Source organism: Stomoxys calcitrans, chromosome 4, assembly GCF_963082655.1.
Source record: "Stomoxys calcitrans chromosome 4, idStoCalc2.1, whole genome shotgun sequence".
Taxonomy (NCBI): Eukaryota; Metazoa; Arthropoda; class Insecta; order Diptera; family Muscidae; genus Stomoxys; species Stomoxys calcitrans.
The window spans coordinates 121,919,655-121,945,006 of NC_081555.1; the positions used below are offsets into that span (position 1 = coordinate 121,919,655).

The window sequence follows — 25,352 nt, forward strand, 5'->3', positions numbered from 1 at the left end:
AAAAGGTGCCTCCAGGAAGCTTGATAGCGTTAATGACGCCGCCAAGATGAAAAAGTTTCTCTCAAAAACCCATATCCAAACTGAAACGTTAGTAGACGACATGGGAGTGAGAGCAGAAACAACGGAGGATATGTTGAGGCTTTTGAGGAAAAAGAGTTTTCCATAGAATACGACGGGACTCACGGAGACTCCGGAATCTAGGAATAATGAGGTTGATCGAAGATTTATCGTAACGGAATTTATGGTCAAGGAAACATTGAGGAGTTTCAAACCATTTAAGTCACCCGGACCAGATGGAATATTTCCGGTGTTACTACAAAAGGAGGCCGACTATCAGGCGCCTCATCTAACCACTATTTTCACAGCGTGCCTAGGACTTGCATATACTCCGAAAGCCTGGCAAGAGGCAAGGGTGGTGTTTATTCTCAAGCCCGCCAGGGCAAGTTATGTGACACCAGAGGCCTACAAGCATATAAACCTTACGTCCTTTCTACTCAAAACCATGGAACACATTGTGGATACCATGATAAACAGTAGGACATCCAGCGAACTGCTCAAATACAAACAGCATGCCTATGTCAAGGGAAGATCGGTAGAGACTGCCCTGCACGAGGTTGTGCTTAAAATAGAAGAATCCTTCAAGACATACACATTGCCGGCTTGCATTGACATCGAGGCGGCGTTTAACAATGTGACACATTGATCAAATCCTTAGACCAGTATCGGGAGGAACGGGTCCTTAGAGGATGAATAAACCATATACTAGGGTTGATATAAATATAGGGAAGAAAGTGGCACAAGGCACGCCACAGAGCGCATTTTATCGCCACCATAAATAATCTGTTACGGATGCTGACTGAGGAGGGATTTGAAGCCGGTTATGCAGACGATGTTATCATACTTCTTAGGGATAAGGATCCGAACCAGCTATGCCGAAGGATCGAAAGATGCTTGCATATGGTAAATGACTGGGCTAGACCCAGGGGTCTCAGTGTTAACCCAGGAAGGACAAAAATATGCCTGTTCACGATCAAGACAAAGGTGGGCGCCAATTTGATGCACCATGTTTCCTCGATAAAACGATATCTGACAAGGTCAAATACTTAGGAGTGATCTTGGATAGGAAACTTTATTGGAAGTGTCACATTTAGGGGCGTACTGATAAGGCTCACAGATGTTGGGCACTATTTAGACGGGCCGTAGGCTCGAAATGGGGTGTATCCGAGGATAGTCCGTTGACACTACAGAAGCGTGATTAGACCAATACTCACTTACGTCTCAGTAGTTTGGTGGAATGGCAACAACTATACAACAAGTTCAGAGAACATGTTGTCTTGGCATAGGCCGAGCGATGAGGACCACGTCCAGTAGGGCACTGGAGACTACTCTAGTTATCCGGCCCATTGACATACAGATTACATTTGAGGCAGCCACTACGACTACGGGGCTTAAGGCGATGGGAGAATGGATTGAGGATGGGAGCAGCTCATACCATCGTGGTATAATCGACGCGACGATAGGAAACCTGGAAGGAAGGGAACAGGTTTCCAATCGGATACCTGAGATGACACTTGAGGTCGAGTGCGCGGCACTGCCGCCAGCGGCACAGCCTTGAACTGACGGAATCCTAGTATGCAAATACAAATTTTGTCCATGAACATTCCACTAAGGAACAGGGGCAAACTTCTCGCATATCAATGAGTGCAGTCCGATTCAAGTTTAAGCACAATGATAAGGGGCCTCCTTTTTATAGTCGAGTCCGAACGGCATGCCATGTAATACTTCTCTCTTTGGAGAGAAGTATTACATGGCATAGTACTTCACAAATGTTGCCAGCAATAGGAGGGGAAAACCACCTCTGAAAAAAAAATTTTTTTTAATGGTCACGCCAGGATTCGAACCCAGGCGTTCAGCGTCATAGGCGGACATGCTAACCTCTGCGCTACGGTGGCCTCCAACCTAGTACTGCCCTCTGGAAGATAATGTTACACGGATGGATCGAAGCTAAGAAACAGAGTGGGCTTGGGGGTCTACATTGAGAACCCTGGGACCAAGATCTGTTTTAGACTGCCTGACCATAATACTGTCTTGCAGGCAGAGATTCTGGCGATCACAGAATGCGTGAGGTGTTGTGGTACAAATGTGAGGGCGTCGAGTGTGAACGTCTTTACGGACAGTAAAATTGCCATAAGGGCAATTACAAGCAGGACGGTAAGGTCACGAGCAGTTTTGAAGTGTAAGAGTGAGATGGCATAATCCGAATCGTCCGGGTGCCGGGCCATAACGGAGTAAGGGGGAATGCACAAGCAGGCGATTTGGCAGTGTAGACCAGAGAATTGCCGTCGATAAACTTGGTTAACCCGAAGCCTTTCGGGTCGACGCAGTCCGATTTAAAGACGTGGGCGACAAAGGCCCTGTGGAACAGCGAAACCGTCGGTAGGACGGCGAAAATCCTATGGGGTGATCCGGATAGTAAGAGGACGAGTCGAGACTGAAAGGAAGTATTTAAGAAGGAGGTCAGTATAGCCGTCGGTGTCATAACGGGGCACATAGACCTATAGGCTCACTTATCAAAATCGGTGCGGCAAGTAATAGTGTAAGGCATGTGGGAATGATGATGGGGCATTGGAGCATTTTTTATGCCATTGTACGGCTTTCGCGGGTAACAGACACCGATACTTAGGTAAGGACACAATGCCAGACATGAAACAACTAAGGAGTGTGGTATGGAAAACAATTAAGGATTTTTTTTTAATTTTTAAAGCGCACAACAAGCCGATTGCTGGCTAAAGTATAAGTCCATAGTGATATGGGGCGGACTTATATCCCCTTTTCAACCTACCATGGACCGCCAGATGGGCACGGATGGATAGACAAAAAGGTTGACAGACGAACATACAGCGGTCAAAAAAAGTATTCATCATTCAATGTTTTTTTTTTAATAAGTCTACAAAAGACAATTGGAATAAAAACATATTAAACTAATGATGCAGTAGTGCTTGTGTGATATATATGTACACAATTTCATTGTTTTTAAAGAAAAAAATAGTATTTATTGGAACAAAAAGGGCCATTTTACAGCTGAACACAAAAAATTAAACAAAAAAATTATTCATCATTGCAAAAAAACAAAAAAATAAATAACATAATTTAAAAAAATTAATACTTTGTTATTCGACCACCGCGTCTTATAACTTCTTTTAAACGGTTTGACATCGATTGGACTAATTTAGCGGTTATATTTTGGTCTATATTAGTCCATTCCTCCATTATCACCTGTTGCATTTGACTCTTGCTCGAAAAATTGCGCGTTCTCAATTTGCGTTCGAGATGTTCCCAAAGATGTTCAATTGGGTTCAAGTCGGGACTTTGAGGAGGAGTTTTAATGACTTTGGGGCAGTTATACAGCTTCCACATCTTGGTATTTAAAGCAGAATGTTTGGGGTCATTATCTTGATAATATTGAAAGTTATTACCAAGCCCGAGTTTTACAGCACTATCTTTTAAATTCCTCTTTAAAATGTCAATGTAATACTTATGATCCATTACTCCATTAATAATTTCAAGATTTCCCGCTCCTGAAGCCGCCATACACCCCCAAACCATTAAACCACCTCCACCATGTTTTACAGTAGCAACTGTGTTTCGTTCTTCAAGCTCTGTATTTGGTTTTCTGTACACTATGACCTTTCCATCGCACCCAAAAAGATTAAACTTGCTCTCGTCTGCAAAAATGACTGTTTTCCAAAATGATTCGGGCTGTTTTACATACATTTTTGCGAAGTTTAGCCTTTTCACTCGGTTTATTTTATTTATAAAGGGCTTCTTACGTGCAGTTCTTCCTCTGTAACTATGCCTTTTGAGTGTATTTCGAATTGTTTGTGTAGTAACTTCCTTCCCTAAATATTCCATAGTGTTTTTACGAAGAATGGTCGCATTTGTCTTCGGAGTTTTCTGAACTTGCCGCACTAGCCAACGCACATCTCCAACTGAAAGTGCTTTTGGTCGACCAGATCTTGGTTTATTGTCAACAGTTTTCGTTTCTGTCCACTTTCTGATGATGGATTGTATAGTAGATCGTGGTCTATTTAATATTTCACTGATAGTTTTTTGAGTTAAACCATTCCTGTGGTGTTTTATTATCAAAACTTTTACCTCATCAGAAACCTCGTTTTGCTTACGACCCATTTTGACAAAAACTATATTTTCAATGAAATTAAATATTTGCTGTCAAGGGCAAAGCCTCCTTTACTAAATAAAACAGAAAAGGGGGATTCCCAAATAATATTTGAATTTGACTTTGATGATAGCACATCAATGATGAATACTTTTTTTGTTCTGTTTTTGGTGTTATTATATAAAATTGCATTTTTTGCGCTAATTAAATTTATTTTTTGAATTTATTTTAAAACATATTACGAAAAATAAACTATTGCATAAAACTGCATTATTTGTTTACTTTAAATTTTCTTCAATTACCCAAAATAAGTGAATTTATTATCAATTTTGCTAATGATGAATACTTTTTTTGACCGCTGTAGCTTGATCGAATTAGAAAGTGAAACTGAAATGATTGGTATAACTATCAATGGGTCTTTTAAGAGCCGAACAAAGCAAAACGAATTAAATTTGCTATATTGTTGTAGCTATAGACCGATTCAGACTACGCTAAATTAGGATGTTGCAAACCATAGGATATGTCACTGTGTAAAGTTTTAATCAAATCAGAGAAGAACTGCGCAAGAACTTCTAAGGGCTCAAGAAGTGCAATCAGGAGACCGGTTCATATCAGGTTTCAAACAGACTCAGACCACACTTGGCTGGAGATCATAGGAGATTCCATTGCTCAAAATGTCAGGCCAATCGATAGAGGATTGCGACCTTTGGAGGTTCAAGAAGTTTAATCGGGAGATCGGTTTATATGGGAGTTACATCACGTTTGAGCCGACACGGACCATGCTTGACAAATCTGTTGTATGCCATAAAAATATTATACTACAAAATTTCAGCTGAATTACGAAACAGAATTACGCTCTCTAGAGGCTCAAGAAGTAAATTCGAGAGATCCATATATAAAGGAGCTATATCAGAACATTGACAGATATGGCCCATTTACAATCCCGACCTACATCAATTGGAAGTATTTGTGTAAAATTTCAAGCTCCTAGATTTACTCCTTAGAAAATTAGCGTGTTTCCTTCCCATAGGCAGACAGACGGACGGACATTGCTTGAGTTGTTATGGCAGACAAGAATATATGTACTTTTTTGTGTCAAAGACCAATATATCGATGTGTTACAAACGGAATGATTAAGTTAGTACACTTTATCCTATAGTGGAGGGTGTAAAAACATGAGTTCATGCAAACTGTAACAAAAAAATTCCGTTTATATGCACCTTAAACATAATACGTAATAATACGTAAAAGTTATAATTAATTTCTAACCAACAAAGACAAGCATTGTTGTCATTGTGCTCTTAGCATTGCAGGATAATTAAAATGTTATTCATTCTTTATTCAAAGGCCAAGATAATAATTAATATTTGCTACTTTACGAAAATATGCAGAGCATCGAGCAACGTTTGTAGAATGTTTAATAGAGTAGTTCCCACAAAAAACAATACTTTATTTAAGATGATATTAAAAATGGTTAACAAATAAAAGCGAGTTAAATTCGGCCGGTCCGAATCTTATACACCATCCACCATGGATCGCATGAGACAATTTCTTTGAATGACTTTTTCAAACATATAAAAGGTATAGCAAGAAATTGACCAATATGGATGAGAATTACCACACTCTAGAAGCCCAAGAAGTCAACTTGTGAGATCGGTTTATATTGGAGCTATATCTAAATACATATGGACCGATTTTGTCAATTTACAATCGCAACCCATCTACACTAATACGAAGTATTTTTGCCTAGCTTAACACCTGTGGAAGTTAGCGCACTTTCCATAGATAGACCGACAGACGTACGGACATGGCTAGTCCGAATTAAAATATCGGTACGACCAAGAATATATGCATATTAGGTTGATGACTTTTTAAACAACCCCATATCCCTGCTTTACATTTTGATGAGCTCTTAGATAAAAATCTTACATTAAGGTGATTCGATAAAAAAAAAAACTTCACACACAAAATGATTTTAAAATATTTATTTCGGAATTGTGGGCAGTTTTTGTGGGCTTTAGAGCCACGTATATGTAACATCATAAAACACTCAAGGTAGATAAATATCGACGTTGTCATTGGAGAGGATGAATCTTAGTTGGATGTTGTTTGGGGAAATGTTGATTGGAGATTCGAGTGGGTCTTCAAGTATCTTCAGCGCAAAACAATTGACTTAAGTGATCAGCCCATGGGTAAGAAAAGAATAAAACGTTTTTACGCAACCTGTTCAGAGTTTCAGGCATCAGAATAAATGCTGGAAGAGCTAGAATTGAACGAGAGTTCCAGTGTGCATTGCAGAGGTTTGGGGTCTGGATGAACTTTACAAAAAGGAATTCATTCTTCTCTGTGAAATAACGGAAGACGCGAGTGAAGTGGAGGTGTAGTGTAATGTCTCCAGCAGCCTGTTTCCTTAATTTGAGTTAAACCATTTCCGAAGGCTACTTTCAATTCATCATAATTGTTCATCAATTTGTGCACACGATCGAAACATCCATTTCCGACCCAACAAAGTATATTAAGGTGGTGACTTTTTAACAAAATCATTGTAAAGTCACTGTAGGCTGTTATATAAATGAACACAAGCCTTATTGGTCTTGCATAACTTCGATCGCACGCTAGCAACACTGGTTGCTCCGGGCAATGATGAAATAAGAGATTCATAATTTCTCCAATGTGTCTTCAAGCATTTGAAAGCTTTTGGGTAGTTACTCATAGCACAGATAGTTCTTCAAAATCTTCAGTACGAAACAATTGACTACAAAACCAATGATCAGCCCATGAGATAGAAATGAAAGAACAGATTTTACGCAACCTATTCCTAGCTAGAATGGCATGAGAGTTCCAGTTTGCATTACAGATGTTTTGAAGCTGGTTAAACTTTACAAAAGAGAATTCACTTCTCTCAGTGAAGTGACGCAAGACACGAGTGAGGTGGAAGAGAAACTTCTTGTCGTCTCCAACCACCTGTTTCCTTAATTTGAGTTTAACCATTTCTAAAAGCTGTTTTCAATTCACCATAATTGCTCATCGATTCCTGCACGAAGAAGTACTTGATGTTTGGTGATCTAGTCAATTTATGGAGTTAGGCGTCCATGACAACGCTAAAAACGCACATGATGCTGGCAACTGAGGAACTTGGGTGTGGGGTAGCCTTTCTCTTCGCACAATTGCTGCAGTCGAACTGAAACACCCGTCTATTTGCCGGCATTCACGCTTCTTGTATCGACAAAAATCATCACAATCGATCCCCAAGGGTTCAACTCATCTAAAACATTCTGGTGTTTGAGCTTTCCCATCTTCTAATTTGAGCGCAGTCAACTTAATTTCTTTGGATTCATTCTTGAGGACCACGGCCTCATATTCAACGCTCTCAAGGTGATTGCTGTCAAGTGCATGTTCCATCTCTCCAGATAAAGGGTGCTTACCAAGTACTCATTCACCCGAGCAGCTTCCTTGTATATAGCCTATATTGACATTGGTTTGGGATTTCAATGCCCCCAGTGAAAAGCTGGTGGCAGACTGTTGCTGCTCAGTGAGACGACAGCTTTGAGCTTGTTACAATGCGTTTTGCATTGCCTGTTAGGTTATGGTTTTTCTCGTTGATGTTGCAGTGATGTTGTAATCCTCCCAAGGACTACCTGTACTGTTGTCGAATGAGTCCGTGCTACTATCGGAACAATCAAGTATCGCCGAGTTGGTAAGTGTGGAAACAGTCGTTAACATTTTTCACTTTCGCTTGGATGGGTGGATGGTATTGGCACCAACAGGTTTGCCGATGGAATAGCCAACGCGGCCTTTGTATTCAACATGTGATTTGTAAAAGATATCATATTCTTTGCACATTCATTCGCTTTTTACCCTTATATCAAACAATTCCTTGAATAAATAACAGTTTTGTTTCTTCGCAGCGCTGGTTTTCTTCAAGAAGTTTTGCAACGATGATCAGATAAATGCTTACTTTATCAGATATATGTTCAATGTTTTGCTCCATAGGGACTTAAGCTATATAGCAAGTAGATCGACTCTCTCTCTCTCTCTTCGTTCTTTGGAATTGGGCTTAAGAAATGTTAAGCATCTACTGACGTGGTTTTTGGGGCATGCGACTCCGTTCAATTAGTGGTCCATCAACAATTACCACGTTGCACATTCTTGATAGTGTTTGAAACGGGACTAGGTTCTTCTCCATGTTAAAAGAGTTAATCTTGAATCACATGTGCCCAGTTACATGAATGGAAAATGTCTGAACTGGTTGAATTTGATCACAATTCGATCAATAAACACCTATTTATTTATGATATTTATGAATGGGCGCATCTTTTTTTTTTGCTGCCTTTATACCTGGGTAAGCACGTGTATGTTGAACATTTTTCAAAACTTCCAAAATATTGGCCCCAGATGAATATGGTTTCTGTAACAAAATCATCCCCAACAGGTAGCCAACGTAAAAACATACTTGAAGTATAACAATAATCAATCAACAATCGTAATTTGAAACGAATAGTCGTGTCCATTAGCAAGTAGGTAATTAAGTTTGAAGATAGCATTTTTAGTTTAAAGTTTTGGTTCTTTGGCTCGCTTCAACCTATTGTCATACAGTAAAATAATTAATGCCACACCCTTATATGTATGCGAACAAAATTAGTGGTGGACATATTTTGCCGTCAACAAGAAAATACACCACCATAATAATGGTTTGGAATACTTTCTCATCAAATCGAATTTGAGACCAAAAAAATTTCATTTTCTACCACCAGAATTTCACATTCTTTTTAACAGTGTTTAGTTTATTTATTTAAATTTTTGTTTATCTACTCGAATAAACACCGTAGCATATTCAACAGTAAGGAAAAGGGGAACCACCATAAACTATGCTATATTAAAATTTTCCATGTGAATAACTTTCACTCAGTCAACAACTATTCTTCTGGAAATTTTCATTTATTTACTACAATAACACAAAAAAGAAGATACAATTTTAACGTTAGTATAAGCAAAGGGGGAAATGAATAATGCAGCATTCTTGTAGGTGTCAAAAAAAAACGAAGCATAGGTAGCCTAAATAATACTGGGGGCATATGTTGATTTAATTTTTCAACAAAATGCCTTTGAAAATCAATATTCATAAGACAGACAGTTTGTCGAAATTAGTTTCAGAATCACATTTTAGATTTTGATAGAAATAGTAACCGAAAATAGCAATAGGAAGCAGTGAACAAAATGATCTATAGCCGGAAAATATTCTGCAATGTAATCTCAATAAGATTTTAAGACCAAAAATGAAAAATGCAAACAGACAAACAACCCGAAAGACGATACGCTTGTGGTGTAGATCTCACTGCCTATACACAAAACGACACTGGCAGCATCAGCCGTTGACTGATCGCAGTGCAAATAAGAACGCAGGACAAATAAGTTCGGCAAGTTGTGTGGAGAACAAAAAAGTTCGGCAAGTTGTGTATGTTTGTTGCTATTAGCATTGTTGGATAAGTTGGTTTTGAATAAGGGAAGCAAGATGTCACTTGTCTTCTATTGCAAAGTCGGGCGAGCCGGCTATATAATACCCCAAACCTACCCAACAATTAAAAATTCGGGCAATATACAATTATATATGTATATGAAAGCCATATCTAAATCTGCACCGACTTTCAAACAGATCGTTTGAAAATTGTTGTTACTACGGTCAAATAAGTGTAAATCCGGTGATAAAAATGTATGGGTGCTTCATCCGATTTTGATGAAATCTCGCAGATATGTTAAGATCAGTAACAAAACAATCCGTGCAAAAATTTTGTGCAGATCGGTTACAAATTGTTTTTACTACAGTCGTATAAGTGCAAATCAAGCGATACATATACATGGGAGCTATATCTAAATCGGAACCGATTTTGATGAAATTATGCAGATATGTTAAAATCGGTAACGAAACAATGCGTACCAAATTTTGTGCAGATCGGTTGCAAATTGTCCTAACTAAGGCTATTTAAGTGCAAATCGGGCGATATATATATATATATATATGGGAGCTATATCCAAATCTGAACCCATTTTGATGAAATTTTGCAATTGTGTTAAAATAAGTAACAAAACAGTCCGTGCCAAGTTTTGTGCAGATCGGTTGAAAATTGTAGCTACTATGGCCATTTAAGTGAAAATCGGGCGATACATATACATGGGAGCTATATCTAAATCGGAGCCGATTTTGATGAAATTACGCAGATATGTTAAAATCAGTAACAAAACAGTCCATGCCGAATTTTGTGCAGATCGGTTGAAAATTGTAGTTACTACGGCCATTAAAGTGCAAATCGGGCGATACATATAAATGATAGCTATATATTCTTACCAAAATCAACAACGTTCATTCTTAGGCCAAAAAAGTGATATGTGCCAAATTTCATGATGATTGGACAACAAATATGACCTGCACTATGATTACAAGAATACATGGACTCACAGACCGACGGACAAACCAAATCGAATCAGAAAGTGATTCTGAGTCGATCGCTATACTTATCAATAGGTCTAGCTCTTCTCCTTTTTAGCGTTGCAAAAAAAAATTCACAAACTTATAATATCCTGTACCACAGTGGTGGTGTAGGGTATAAAAATGTAAAAAGTGTTAAGTGTTAACGACATTTAAAACTTTTTACACCTTTCTTTTTGTGATTTCGTTTGCAACACATCGAAATATTCATTTCTGAACCTATGATATGCTCGTATATGTGTAAATTCTTGATCGAGGTAAAAATCTGAGACAACCTAACCAGGACGTTCCGTTAGTCTGTCCATCTGTTGAGATAATTCTACATTCTGTAACAAGTAAAAGAGTGCTGAGTTTGGCCGAGCCGAATATTAAGAACTCACCACATTGGATCCTCCTAAAATATGGGATTTATATCTGGTTATAGACTGATTTAAACCGTACTTGGCACAGTTGTTGAGAGTCATAACAGAACACTATGTATATAATTTCAACCAAATCGGAAAAACATCGCGGCTCCCAATGTCTCAAGAAGTCATATCAGGAGATCGGTTTATACGGGAGCTATATCAAGTTATAGACCGATTTTGACCGTACTTGGCACAGTTGTTGAAAGTCCTAAAGTCCTAGCTCAAGAAGTCAAATTGGAAGCTCGGTTTATATTTGGGCTATATCAGGTCAAAACACATTTAGACCGTACGTGACACCACATGCTCAATTTCAGCCAAATTGAACAAAAATTTCGGCTTGTAAGGGCTCAAGAACTCAAATCGGGAAATCGGTTTATATGAAAGCTATATCTGATTATAAACCGATTCGGACCGTGCTTTACAAAGTTTTTTGAAGTAATAACGGTAATAATAATAACGGTAATAATGCCACTCCCCTAAGTTGGTTCATGTCTGATAATGTGTCTCCACCCAAGTACCGGTATCTCTTGGACGCGAAAGCCGGGCAATGACAAGGGAAATGCTCCAATGTCTCATCATCTTCTCAACATGCCGCACCGATTTTACATAAGTGAGCTCGTAGTCCTATGTGTCCCGTTATGATACCAATAGCTATACTGACCTCCTTCTTGCTTGCTTTCAGTAATAGCTTCGTCTTCTCACGATTTGGATCCGTACCGACCGTTTCGCTTTTCCACAATGTTGCATGCGCATTCGTCGCCCGCTCCATTAACTCGGACTGCGTCGACCCGAAAGGCTTCGGGTTAACCAAGTTTATTGACGGCAGTCCTCTGGCCTTCACCGCCAAATCGTCTGCCCTTTCATTTCCCCTTACTCCGTTATGGCCTGGCACCCAAACGATGCGGATTTTCCCATCCTCAGAGAAGGCGTTAATCTCCTTCTTACACTGCAAAACTGTTCGTGACCTTCGCTACAAATGTTCAGACTCGACGTCCTCGCGTTAGCACCACACCACTTCACTCATTCCGTGATCGCCCGGATCTCCGCTTGCAGGACCCTATAATGGTCAGGCAGTCTAAAACAGATGTCAGTCCCTCGGTTCTCAATGTAAACCCCCATTCCCACTATGTTCTCTAGCTTTGATCCATCCGTGTAGCATGATCTTCCAGATGGCAATAGTAGGGTTCCGTCAATCCAAGACTGTGCCGATGGCAGCAGTGCGTCGCACTCGACTTCAAGCTTCATCTCAGGTAACCGATCGGAAACCTCTCCCCTTCCTTCCAGGTTTCCTATCGTCGCCTCGATTATACCGCGATGGTATGAGCTGCTCCCATTCCAATCCATTCTCCCATAGCCTTAAGTCTCATAGCCGTAGTGGCTGCCTCACACTTAATCTGTATTCAATCCCTGTATGCAATCCCTAACGACCTACATCCATATTTAGTATCTGTGGAAAATTTCAAATGGCTAGCTTCACACGTTTGATCGACGATCGAAAATATATATACTTTATGGGGTCTCAGACGAATATTTGGAGGTCTTACAAACGGAATGTCTAGATTAGTATACCCCCATCCTATGGTGATGGGTATAATTAAGGGATTTTAGTAGACTTCGAATCATACTTCTGGGATCCAGTTTCATAACATTGAAAGAAACATTCAATTTTTATTTGCCACTTTAGGGTGTAGCGAAGCACACCGGTCCAGCTAGTTTATTAAAAACAAGTAAAAGCGTGCTTAGCTCGTCCGGGACGAATCTTATATACCCTCCACCATGGATCCCATTTCTCTAGTTCTTTTCCCGGTATCTCTTTTTAGGCAAACAAGAGATAAAATAAAATAATTGCTATGGTATTAGAGCTATATCAAGTTATAGTCCAAACATAATTGAATTGAATATTGGAAAACATAGTAGAAGTCATTGTGTAAAATTTCAGACATTTCGAATAAGAATTGGGCCGTTTATGGGCTCAAAAAGTAAAATAGGGAGATCGGTTGATATGGGAGCTGTATCAGACTATAGACCGATTCCGACCATATTTGACACCTATGTTGAAGGTCAAGGGAGAAACCGTTGCATAAATTTTTAGCCAAATCGGATAAGAATGGCGCCCTCTAGCGGCTCCAAAAGTCAAGATCCAAGATCGGGTTATATGGCAGCTATATCAAAACATGGACCGATATGGCCCATTTACAAGCCCAACCGACCTATACTAATGAAAATTATTTGTGCAAAATTTCAAGCGGATAGCTTTACTCGTTCAAAAGTCAGCGTGTTTTCGACAGACAGACGGACGGAGATGGCTAGATCGACTTAAAATGTCATGACAATCAAGAATATATACACTTTATGGGGTCTGAGACGAATATTTCGAGTAGTTACAAACAGAATGATGAAATTAGTATACCCCCATCCTATGCGGGAGGGTATAAAATCAGTAACTGAACCCGGCACTACTACTGTGGCTGTGATAAAATGTATAGTTTGACTCGAAAAATCCTCCTGATTTATATAAACCATGTACGTATGTCACCGTATTCTTTCTGTGTCGTTTGTCCTTTGGATGTTTTTTTCTTATCAAGGTGGAAATCCCATTTGTTACACAATCATCACGAAATTTTCCACTTCACTTTATAATCGTCATATTTGCACAAGTTAGAACATGATACTGACTGAAATGCCAATTCTAATGAAAGATTACAAAAATATTCACTATTAACAAAAGAGGAAATATCAAGAAAAATCTATGAATAAAGATATGTATGAACGAATGGATTTACATGTCGTTGTAATACCTCTCAATGCATACTTACATGGGTAATACGAAGGAATTCAAGCAAAACAAATGTCAAATGTTCAGTGATTTTATAAAATGAAATCTTGTCAATTTGTCATGACATATGCAACGATGTTGTAACGTACTTATTGGGTTGCCCAAAAAGTAATTGAGGATTTTTAAAAAGAAAGTAAATGCATTTTTAATAAAACTTAGAATGAACTTTAATCAAATATACTTTTTTTACACTTTTTTTCTAAAGCAAGCTAAAAGTAACAGCTGATAACTGACAGAAGAAAGAAAGAAATTACAGAGTCACAAGCTGTGAAAAAATTTGTCAACGCCGACTATATGAAAAATCCGCAATTACTTTTTGGGCAACCCAATATATCACACCTACAAAGATCAAATGAAAACACACAAATCCATATTACATAGAGTATGAGCTAGCGTGATGACTTTTTGAATTCTTTTTCCTAAAACTTATTTCCTGTTGCACGAATGAATGAACTGTTGCCCATTAATGGCTAAACTAAAGTTTAATCTATTCAAATATAAGCCAGTAAGGAAGGGCAAAAATCGGGCGGTGCCTACTGTACCTACACCTACCCTACAAGTACAATGTGAGACCTATATCCAATTTTGAACCAATTTTGATGGACCTCGGCAGATGTTTTTGGAAAGGTTATTAAACAATCCGTATCAAATTTTGAGCAAATATGTTCGAACTTCTCAGACAATATAGTAGTCGTCGAGGAAAGCGTTGTGCAAAATTTTGGCAAGATTGGTCAACAATGCGCTTGCAGTGGCTCTTGAAGTGAAAATCTGCCGATATACATATATGACAGTCATATTTAAATCCGGGCCGTTTTCTATGAAATTCACCAGTAACATTGAGGGTCATAAGAAAATCCTTTCTGCAAAATTTCGATAGAATCGGTATACAAATGAGCACTTTTTTGCAATATTTCTCAAAATCGCACGAACATATATATGAGAGCTATACCTAAATCTGAACCGATTTCTAGCAAACTCCTCAGATACTGTGGCAGTCGTCGAGGAAAGCGTTCGTCTCGACTTCCTGAATCGATCTAGCCATGTCCGTCAGTCCGTCTGTCGAAATGACGATAGAGGTCGAACGCGTAGAGCTAGCCACTTAATATTTTGTTCAGATACTTAGTATCGATGTAGATCGATGGGGACTGCAAATGGGATATATCGGTTCAAATTTAGTATATCTAAATTTGAACCGATATACCCATATAAACGGATCTCCAGATTTTAATTCTGGAGCTCCTGGAAGCCGCAATTATTGTCCGATTTGGCTGAGATTTTCAACATAGTGTTCTGATGTGATTCTCAACAACTGTGTTAGGTACAGTTCAAATCTGTCTAGAACCTGATATAGTTCCCACATAAACTGATATTCCGATTAGACTTCTCGAGCCCCTAAAAGCTTAAATTTTTCTCCAATTCGGCTAAAATTTTGCATGTGGTGTTCCAATATGACTTCCAACATCTGCACCAAATACGGTGTAAATCGATTAAGAGCCTGATACAGCTACCATATAAACCGATCTCCCGATTTGACTTCTTCAGCGCATGGAAGCCTCAATATTCATCCGATTTGGCTGAATTTGTATATGTGTTGTTCCATTATGACTTCCAACAACTGTGCCAAGTACGGTTCAAATCGGTTAAGAACCTAATATGGCACCCATCTAATCCGATCTCCCGATCTGAGTTCTTGAGCCACTGGAACCCGCTATTTTCATATATGGCTGAAAGTTTGCACATAATATTTTGTTATGACTCCCAACAAATGTGCCAAGTATGGTTTAAATCGCTCTATAACCTGATATAGCTCCCATATAAACCGATCTCCCGATTTCATTTCTTGGGCCCCTGGAACCCACGATTTATATCCGATTTGGCTGAAATTGTAATGATCTGTTATGACTTTCGAGAACTGTGCCAAGTACGGTCCAAATCGGTCTATAACCAGATATAACTCCCATACTTTAGCAGAATCCATGGTTATCCCTTCCTAGTGCTCCTAGAAGCTTGTGCTACTAAGTGGTGGCGAAATGCTATTTCTGTGATAATGACGTTTGAATTACCGGCTACGCAGATGGTGTTCCTGATATTTTAGCAGCTGGTACGCAGAGGTTACCATATCCACCTATTACGCTGAGCGCCTGGGTTCGAATTCTGGCGAGAACATCAAACATCAGCGGCAGTTATCCCCTTCTAATGCAGGCGACATTTGTGAGGTACTATGCCATATAAAGACTTCTCTCCAAAGAGGTGTCGACTGCGGCAAAAGGAGGCCCCTTATAATTAAGCTTAAACTTGAATTGGACAGCACTCATTGATATGTGAGAAGCACTCATTGATATGTGCCCCAGTTCCTAAACGGAGTAATCCATTATTTTACATGCCAAAAAAAAATGACATGTACTTAACAAGTTTTTGATGGGTTGTTGAATTTTATTTAAAGTATTTGAATTGCTTAATAATCAATTATTTTGTTTTACTTCCAGTTACCGCAGTCAGAATTGGATGGCATTGATCCTAATTTTAAACGTTTTCGCGTTGAAAATGGTGAATCACTTGCTGAAAAAGATGAGGTAAGTAAGCCATCTCAATTTCTGTTATCTATGTTATAACAAGTCTAGAGCCATAACACCATTCAATGTGTGGTTTCATATCAAACAAGTAAGGGCGGGCAGAGGGAGGGCAAAACCGACCTTTTAATAACATGCACCACACTGCGTAGGTGGCTATGTCGTCGTAGTTCAAATTTGTTTAAATTTTAAATCATGAATTTTGACCAAAAACCGTACATATTATGAGACTCAAAGTAGAAATTGCTGTTAAAAACTTTGAGAAGATCGATTTTAAATTCACTTCCAAAGGCTTTTTAAAGTGAAAATCGGGAGAATCTTATTTATGGGGTCATTTTCTATATACAAACCGATTGTTATGAAATTCATCATCATTCATTTATGGGGTCTCAGATGCATATTTCGAGGTTTTACAAACAGAATGACGAAATTAGTATACTCCCATCCTATGGTGGAGGGTATAAAAGTTGTCGATCACATTGCAAATCTATTAAAATCGATTTGGGCCGTCCATCCGTCCAAATCCATCCGAGCAAAATTTTGTAAAAAAAGCCCATAACGGCAACACTCATACGCATTGACTTGACATCACCGCTATAGTGAAGGGCTGGACATTGCTGATCTATGTGTTTTTGCCGTTTGTTTGTCTGTTTGTGGCATTCCTTTGCTTGCTTTACCTTCACGTGGCACTCATCTGAGTAGTGCTCATTCGCAAACACATACGATGTCCGACACTCAAATTGAAAAGCACATCCACTGAACGATTGTTGAAACGTTCGATCAACTCTTGCTCTTTAGTCATATTAAGAGCGTTTTGATGTGGCATGCATAACAGGCATTTGCTTTGGCACAAGTGGCATATGAGTGCCAAATTTAGGGTCTCATGCAGTTCTCTGGTACGCACACCGCTTCAACAAGTATGAGTACATGCAAATTTTGGCTACTATTTAATCAATTTTTGAGATCAAAGAGCTCAAGTGCTTCAAACAAATTTCTCCTTTTTCCCTCTCTTATTAAAATTCAAACTTATCCTGAAGCTATGTTCATTTATGGAGCTGACATAAAATTTTATTAATTTTTTTTTAATAAAAACCAAAATTTTGAATGAAAACAATAATCCCCACACTATAGTTTACCTTCTTTCGGCCGAACTTCACACAACAAAATTTAATAATATAAATGATTTTTAATTTAAGATTTGTCCTTTTCACATAAAGTGATTTGTTAAAACCATTCTCTGATAAATCTGACTGTGCAGTTTTTCTGTTGCTCCCTCTTATTCACCGCCTTGTTAAGTTTGTTCTGCGGTATACCTCTGAGTTAGTTTTATTATTGTGGCAAGCCAAGGTTCGTCCGTCTATTTTAAGGCTTTTGTATGTGCACATCTTCTTTATTCATTTTCATTTCTAAGACAAAATTATGGTATCGCACTTTTCTTGATGTCACACACACAAACACACCCAGTCACATTCAGTAAAACTGCGAGGCTGTATTTCTTCATCATCCGACTTATGGTACCTCTACGTCATAGTCTCTTTTGTTCCTGTCAAATGTTACCGCACTTGTCATTTTAATATATGGCTATACAAAGTGAAAATGTATGTAGGTATGTGTGTATGTATGCTCGTGCACTGTATATGTATGCATGTATGTGTATATTCACCCATAAAGAAATGACATTTTGAAAAATAACGTATAATGAAGCAGTCTCTCCTTTTGTTCAAGGAGATTCAAAGAAATGAAGGAAAGGTGGTGTTGGGACGATTCTAGAGGCGCGCTTTAGTTTTCTTGAAAATTTCATATTCGTGCAGATGCAACATAAATAAATTCATGAATTTTAAAATGGTTTAAAAAGATGAAAAATTCTTTTGGGGAGTAATGCACTCACAGCTCGTTAGAGTATCATAACTTTCTTTGCAAGGTAGAATACTTACATTAGTTGGGTTATATTTTGGTGTCTCTTTAAATGTTATTATGACTGTGTTAACATCCACCAACAAAGAATGTGGGGTTTACTCATTGTGCGACTTTGTTTGCAGCACGTTGAAATATTCATTTCTACACCATGCTTCAGAAGCAAAGTAGAAGATTTGAGCAGGTCCGTGTTTCTTTTAACATATCTTTCGCCAACCGGAAAGATAGAGCTGTTGCCTTCTAACACCTCTTTGTGAAGAAGTCTGGGAGTCCTAGTCAGCTATATATTAGTATGAGACGCTTCACATTCCGCCCCAAGATTCCAACTTACTGTCTTACTGTCCCTAAATCAGAGTCCTTAAGAGCCAATATAGCACAGAGACTCGTCTAACAGTCTAAGCGAGTTACCGTTAATGAGAACCTCAGGGTACATCCCAATCCGGTCTCTGACTACTTCTTGGTCACAGGAATGAGGACCGACGTTTCCACTTCCACAAACAAGGACTGCGGAGTCGAGCAATTATGACTCGACTCAGACTCTAGGCAAATTGCTCGACTCCGAATCCGACTCAGACTCCCGAGTCAACTCCTTGCACTTAAAAATGCTTTATTTTATAAAGAATGGGCGTGATGCCCAATCTAGGCAATATGGGTGTGAAATGTATTAGCGAGTGGATTACGAATATATAAAAACAAGAAATAAAAATAGGACCTTGGAAGGAACTACGGGATCTTGCGAATTTTGGACCCCCCTTAACCCTAGGAAATATGGGAACCAAATGAAAGGTATTGAGGAGTAGACTACGTCGCTTTTTTTCCAATTTTTATTCTTATCCAAAATTTAGGATTAAGAAGAGGAGGAGGATGATGATGAGTATGAAGACATCAGATCGTGGGTGTAAAGGGAGCCCACATTTAATATACTCATAAGAAGAAACGGACTTCAGAATCTCGTTCCTGTGCTTAGAACTAGGGGGTTCGCCATATAAAAATATTTTTTCCCCAAATTTCGTCATTTCGAAATATTTCTAACTAGCCGAACCGGGCCCGCTCCGCTGCGCCTTCTTTAACTCTCTAACCTCTTTTTAGGGCTGGGACACTTCACCTTGAATGTGTATATCGAATTCGTGCCACTGTTGCCTATGTCCGCCTGTAACGCTGAACGCTTGCGTTCAAATCCTGACGATAACATCGGACAAAATTGAAAGCGGTGGTGATTCTGACATTTGCCATGCATGGTCATGTAAAAAATTCTCCCTAAAAAGATATCGCACTGCGGCACGCCATTTGAACACGGCTATAAAAAAGTCCCTTATCATTGAGTTTAAACTTGAATTGAAAAGCTTACATTGATGTGTGAGAAGTGTGCCCCTTCTTCCCCCCTTCGTTTCCTGGGTAAATTTTTAGTCCACTCCCAAATACCTTTCTTTTGAGTCCTATATTAATGTAGTGGTAAATATTTCCGGTTTATAGAGATACTTGGCCCTTAATGAAAATATAAACGCTTTGTGCTCTACTTTCAAATACATTTTACATGAACCCCATAATGGCATGATCGGTAAATAAATTCTGTTTGAGGGTGAGATGAATTCCAGGGACCTTGTTTCGAAAATGAGTATCAATATCCCGAAAATCAGTCAATATTAACATCAAATAGCTTTTATATAATAGAGAGGTGCTTTCGGCTGGGGCAGTTCCCCAAAAACATTGCTCTTAAATTAGATATCAAATTCTTTTTTTGTCTCTAGCTCCTTTCGTTTAAGCTCTATATTATCGTGATTGGTCGATATACCCATTTGGCGGGTTTTGGACGGCGCCCGAGGCTCCCGACCCCAACAATAGAAACCATATTTTGTTTTGATGTGAGAGTGCATTTCGAACGAATCGCATTACCACTCTCCGAGATCTGGTGGTGTTGAAAATAAGGGTAATGAGAAGGGAGGGATGACACTCAGACATTTCGACTCAGGTATGGATATCAAATTCGTGCTGCATTCACAAATCCATTTAACGTGAGCCCCAAATTGCCATGATCAGTAAATATGAAATGTTTGGAGGGTGTTTTGAGGCTGGGATATCAAATTCGCTGAGATATCAAATTCGTTCCTTTCTCCCAAATACCGTGGATTTGAGCTCCATATTGCCATAATTGGAAATGAAGTTCAGTTACGGGGCGCTTTAGGACGTACTCCCAAACACTTGGCTCCAAAATTGGATATCAAATTCGTTTTCTACTCTTAAATAACTTTCCATATTGTCAAATGGGTCAATCAACCTATTTGACTTATTTTTGGAAAGAAAAGCGCCACTTTTACTTCATATTCGTAATATATTCCCAAATACCTTTCATTTGAGTCCCATATAGACATGGTCGGCTAAAATACCCATTTGGGGGAATTTGGGGGTGGGGCAACCTCCCATTACTTGGACCTAATGTTTTATGTCATATTTGTAATCTGCTGTCGAATACTTTCCATTTGAGGCCCATATTGACATGAACGTCAATTATATCTGTTTTTGGGTTGGGTAGGCCCGCTGGGTACTTGGACCCAAATTTTAATTCGATATTCGTTTTCTAGTCTCCAATAACTTTCATTTGATACCCATATTGTGCCTATCGGTCTACTTTTGTTTTCGGATGGCGTTGTTGGGTTAAGGGGGAGGATCCGCTTCCATCCCATACCTTTTATTTGATACCCATATTGTCCCGATTAGTCCACTTTTGATTTTGGGTGGTGTTTTTGGGTACAGGGGGAAGGTCCGCCTCCTTCCGAAATCAACAAACTATAAAGCTTTTTTCTCCTTCCTAACCATATTCGCAATCTACTCCCCGAATACCTTTCATTAGAGTCCCATATTGTCATGATCGTCCAAAAAACCTACTTTAGGAGTTTTGGGGTTGAGGCGGCCCCCCAGTTACTTGGACCCAATTTTTAATATGAAATTCGTACTCTACTCCTGAATACCTTTCACTTGAGTCCTATATTGTCCCGATCGGTCTACTTTTATTTTTGGGTAGTACTTTTGGGGTAAGGGTCCTTCCGATATCAAAAGATTATATAGCCTACGTTTCCTTCCAGACCAACCTACACAATCTGTGAACATTTCAAGGTAATCGGTTCAGCCGTTTTTGAGTCTATACGGGACAAACAAACAAACACAAATTCAATTTTATATATAAGAGAAGATATCTTCTTGGTTATAATTATATATAGCATCAGATATACTAATATATAGTTGTATATTGCAGATCTATTTGGATCTGATCAATTTTATCTGATCCCAGATATCTTTGCATTCGACCATTTTATTTTTTTTTACTTGGGAAAACACAAAAAAAAAATAACTTTTTGGTTGAAGGTTAGAATCTTGAAATTTTATACAAGCACTTCTTACTGATGTAGATCGTTGGGGATTGCAAATGGGTCACATCGGTTCCTGTAAACAGATCTATCAGTATGACTTTTTGAGCCCCAAACTAGAGGGCACAGTTCTTATTGACTTTTTCTTTTCCTCCTCCTTGACCTCCGATAATCCTTTTTTTTTACCCACCACCGTAGGGGGAACATTCATTTAGTCATTCCGTTTGCAACACATCGAAATATCAATTTCCGACCCTACAAAGTATATATATTTCGGATCGTCGTAAAATTCTATGACGATTTAACGATGTCCGTGTGTCTGTCCGTTTATCCGTCTGTTGTAATCACTCTACAGGCTTCAAAAATTTAGATACTGAGCTGAAATTTGGCACAGATACGTCTTTTTGATGTACGCTGGTTAAGGTTTTGAACGGGCCAAATCGGACCATATTTGGATATAGCTGCTATATAGACCGATTTTCCGATAAAGGGTCTAATGCCCATAAAAACTTTTTTTCATCCGATTTTGCTGAAATTTGAAACAGTGAGTCGTTTAAGGCATCCCGACATCTGACCCAAAATTTGGTTTAGATCGGACTTTATTTAGATATAGCTACCATATAGACCGCTCTCCCGATAAAGGGTCTGAAGACCATAAAAGCTTTATTTATTGCCCAATTTCGCTGAAACTTGAAACAGTGAGTAGTTTCAGGCCTCTCCACTTCGAACCTAAATATGGTTCAGATGGGACTATAATTGGATATAGCTGTCATATAGACCGATCTCCCGATAAAGGTTCTGAAGCCCATAAAAGCTTTATTTATTACGCGATTTCGATGAAATTTGAAACAGTGAGCAGTTTGCGGCCTCTCAACTTCGAACCTAAATATGGATCTGATGGGACTATATATGGATATAGCTGTCATATAGACCGATCTCCCGATAAAGGGTCTGAAGCCCATAAAAGCTTTATTTTTTTAACCGATTTCGCTAAAATTTGAAACAGTGAGCTGTTTCAGGCCTCTCAACTTCGAACCTAAATATGGTTCAGATGGGACTATATTTAGATATAGCTGCCATATAGACCGATCTCCCGATAAAGGGTCTAAAGCCCATAAAAGCTTTATGTTTTAACCGATTTCACTGAAACTTAAAATAATAAGTAGTTTTAGGCCTGCCATCATGTGACCCAAATATGGTTCAGATCGGACTATATTTCGATATAGCTGCCATTTAGACCGATCTCCTTATAAAGGGTCTGAAGCCCATAAAAGCTTTATTTTTTATCCGATTTCTCTGAAATTTAAAATAGTGAGTAGTTGTAGGCCTACCAACATCTGACTCAAATATGGCTTGGATCGGACTACATTTAGATATAGCTGCCATATAGACCGATCTGCCGATAAAGGGTCTGATGGCCATAAAATACCTATTTATTACCCGATTTCGCTGAAATTTTAAACAGTGAGTAGTTGTAGGTCACCCGCCACCCGATATAAATATGGTAGAAATAGGACTGTATTTAGATATAGCTGTCATATAGACCGATATGCCGGTTAAGGGTCTGAAGCTCATAAAAGCTTTATTATTTATTACCCAATTTTGTTGAAATTTAAAATGCAAAATTCAACAGTGACTTATATTTATAAGACCACTCAATGTCAGTGCCGAATTTGGGTGCACAAGTTATCCAATTTTCATCGGATTTTGACGAAAGGGGATTTACATATATACCCGAGGTGGTGAGTATCCAAAGTTCGGCCCGGCCGAACTTAATGCCTTTTTATTCGTTTAGTTTCTGTCTTTAAAGAAAAGCCATGCAAATAACTTGACACATGTGATCCACAACGAACTTAAAACGTTTTTTTTTTTTTGTTACTTGTTATAACAATCTACCATGATACAACAGTTTTGCCTAAATTCATACAATTCCCTAATAAAATTGCTCATACTTTCCAAAACTATTTTCAATTTCCAATATAAAACATGCAAACGTGCTACATAGAATTTCAATCGATTCAATTAATTGCTATAACCACAAAAAACCAAAACTTTGTAGAAAATTGCGTGTGACTTCCTTGAACTTGCATTGCATTGCCAATTAAAAATATTTGAAAATGAATTTCACACCGAATGAACACAAAGGACTCATCTACCGAACACCAACAACAAATACATTCAATTAATTTGGTTTTAATTAAACAACCTTCATTGTGTCCTCAATATTTACCAGTGTCATGGAAATTTTAATTTTCGCAAAACGCAAAACTTCCTAGCCGATATGAGACAAAGAGCAACAGTTTAGACAAACTAAGCCAACCACCAAGCAAATAACCTTGAGGCATTCGTTTTATTTTTGTTTTTGGCATTCAAAACGAAACGAATTTAATGAGGCAAGTTCAACACTTTAATTATAACCCAGAAAAAAACTTGTTTTTGTTTTAATTGGAAAACTTAGGTAAACGACCAAACAGCCGACCAAAAGATTAATTCACTTATTGTCCTCGCAATTAACCTGGCTGCAATAGAAACACATCGTAGACGTAAGAGGCTGCTCGAGGTCCAAGGAAAGAGGACAAGTTTTATGAAATAATGTGGCAAGAATTTTCAAGTAGTTGTCGCATTGTTTGTTAGTCTTTGAATGTTAAGACAAATTGTGCCAAAGTGGTTGCGATTTGTCGTTATTCAGGGGAAACTGTATGCAATAATAGGAAGTTTTGATAATGAAGTGTGTAATTCTTTGTAATTTGTCATTATGTCCTCTTGAAGGCCAGGAAGTTTATCCTTTGTAGTTAATGGGATCACGTAGTATTTTCCGTAGGTTATCTTCCCACTAACATGCTGTGTAATACGTGGATTAAGGAAGGACAAAGGAGCAAAACATCTTTTACCGCTCTGAAAAGTTTAAGTGAAATCTGTTCAATAACTATCAACGATGTTTGTTTTATGTACTTTGGTAGCAGTTACTTTACTTATACTTTAAATGGCTATGACAGAACACTTGTGCCATTAGCCGAACTTAGAATAGTTTTCAAAGCGCCTTGATCTTCTGCGTTTTTACTCCAATCTCTGACACCAAGTTTCGAGATGTCTTTCACCAATTGATCGGATCATCGGAGTTTTGGTTGTCTCTCATACATTTTGCCAACATGGCTCAGCCTACGCAACCGTTGTATTTTGATGAATTTAACTAAAGTGGAAGGCCACCGTGGTTTATATGTCCGCCTATGACACTAAACGCCTGAGTTTGAATCAGCGGTAGTTATCTTCTCCTGATGCTAAGGACATTTGTGAAGTACATTGCCTTGAAAAAACTTATTTCCAAGGAGGTGACGCTTTGCGGTATGTCGTTAGGACTTTAGGCTTTAAAAAGTAGACCCTTTATCAATGAGCTTAAACTTGAATCGAACAGCACTCAGTGATATGTGAGGAGTTTGAATCTGTTCTTAATGGATTTTTCATAGGCGAATTTGCATTTGCAACTATGCTAACGTTTGCTCCATCAAAGCAAACTGTTCAACAAATTTTACGAAAAATCTTCACTCCACACTGCCTTGTCTGCCTTCAGAAGTACCCATGCCTTGGAACAACACGGGTAGTGT

General features: G+C 38.6%; 1 protein-coding gene across 2 annotated transcripts in view; it reads left to right on the forward strand.

Moving 5' to 3' along the window:
• LOC106092360 (GTPase-activating Rap/Ran-GAP domain-like protein 3) overlaps positions 1 to 25,352 on the forward strand; it is a 269,008-nt gene that overhangs the window by 154,347 nt on the left and 89,309 nt on the right. For both annotated transcript variants that reach the window (XM_059368097.1, XM_059368098.1), the window contains exon 3: positions 16,391 to 16,477. In XM_059368097.1, the coding sequence (XP_059224080.1) occupies positions 16,391 to 16,477 (87 nt within the window). The remainder of the gene's footprint in view (positions 1 to 16,390; positions 16,478 to 25,352) is intronic.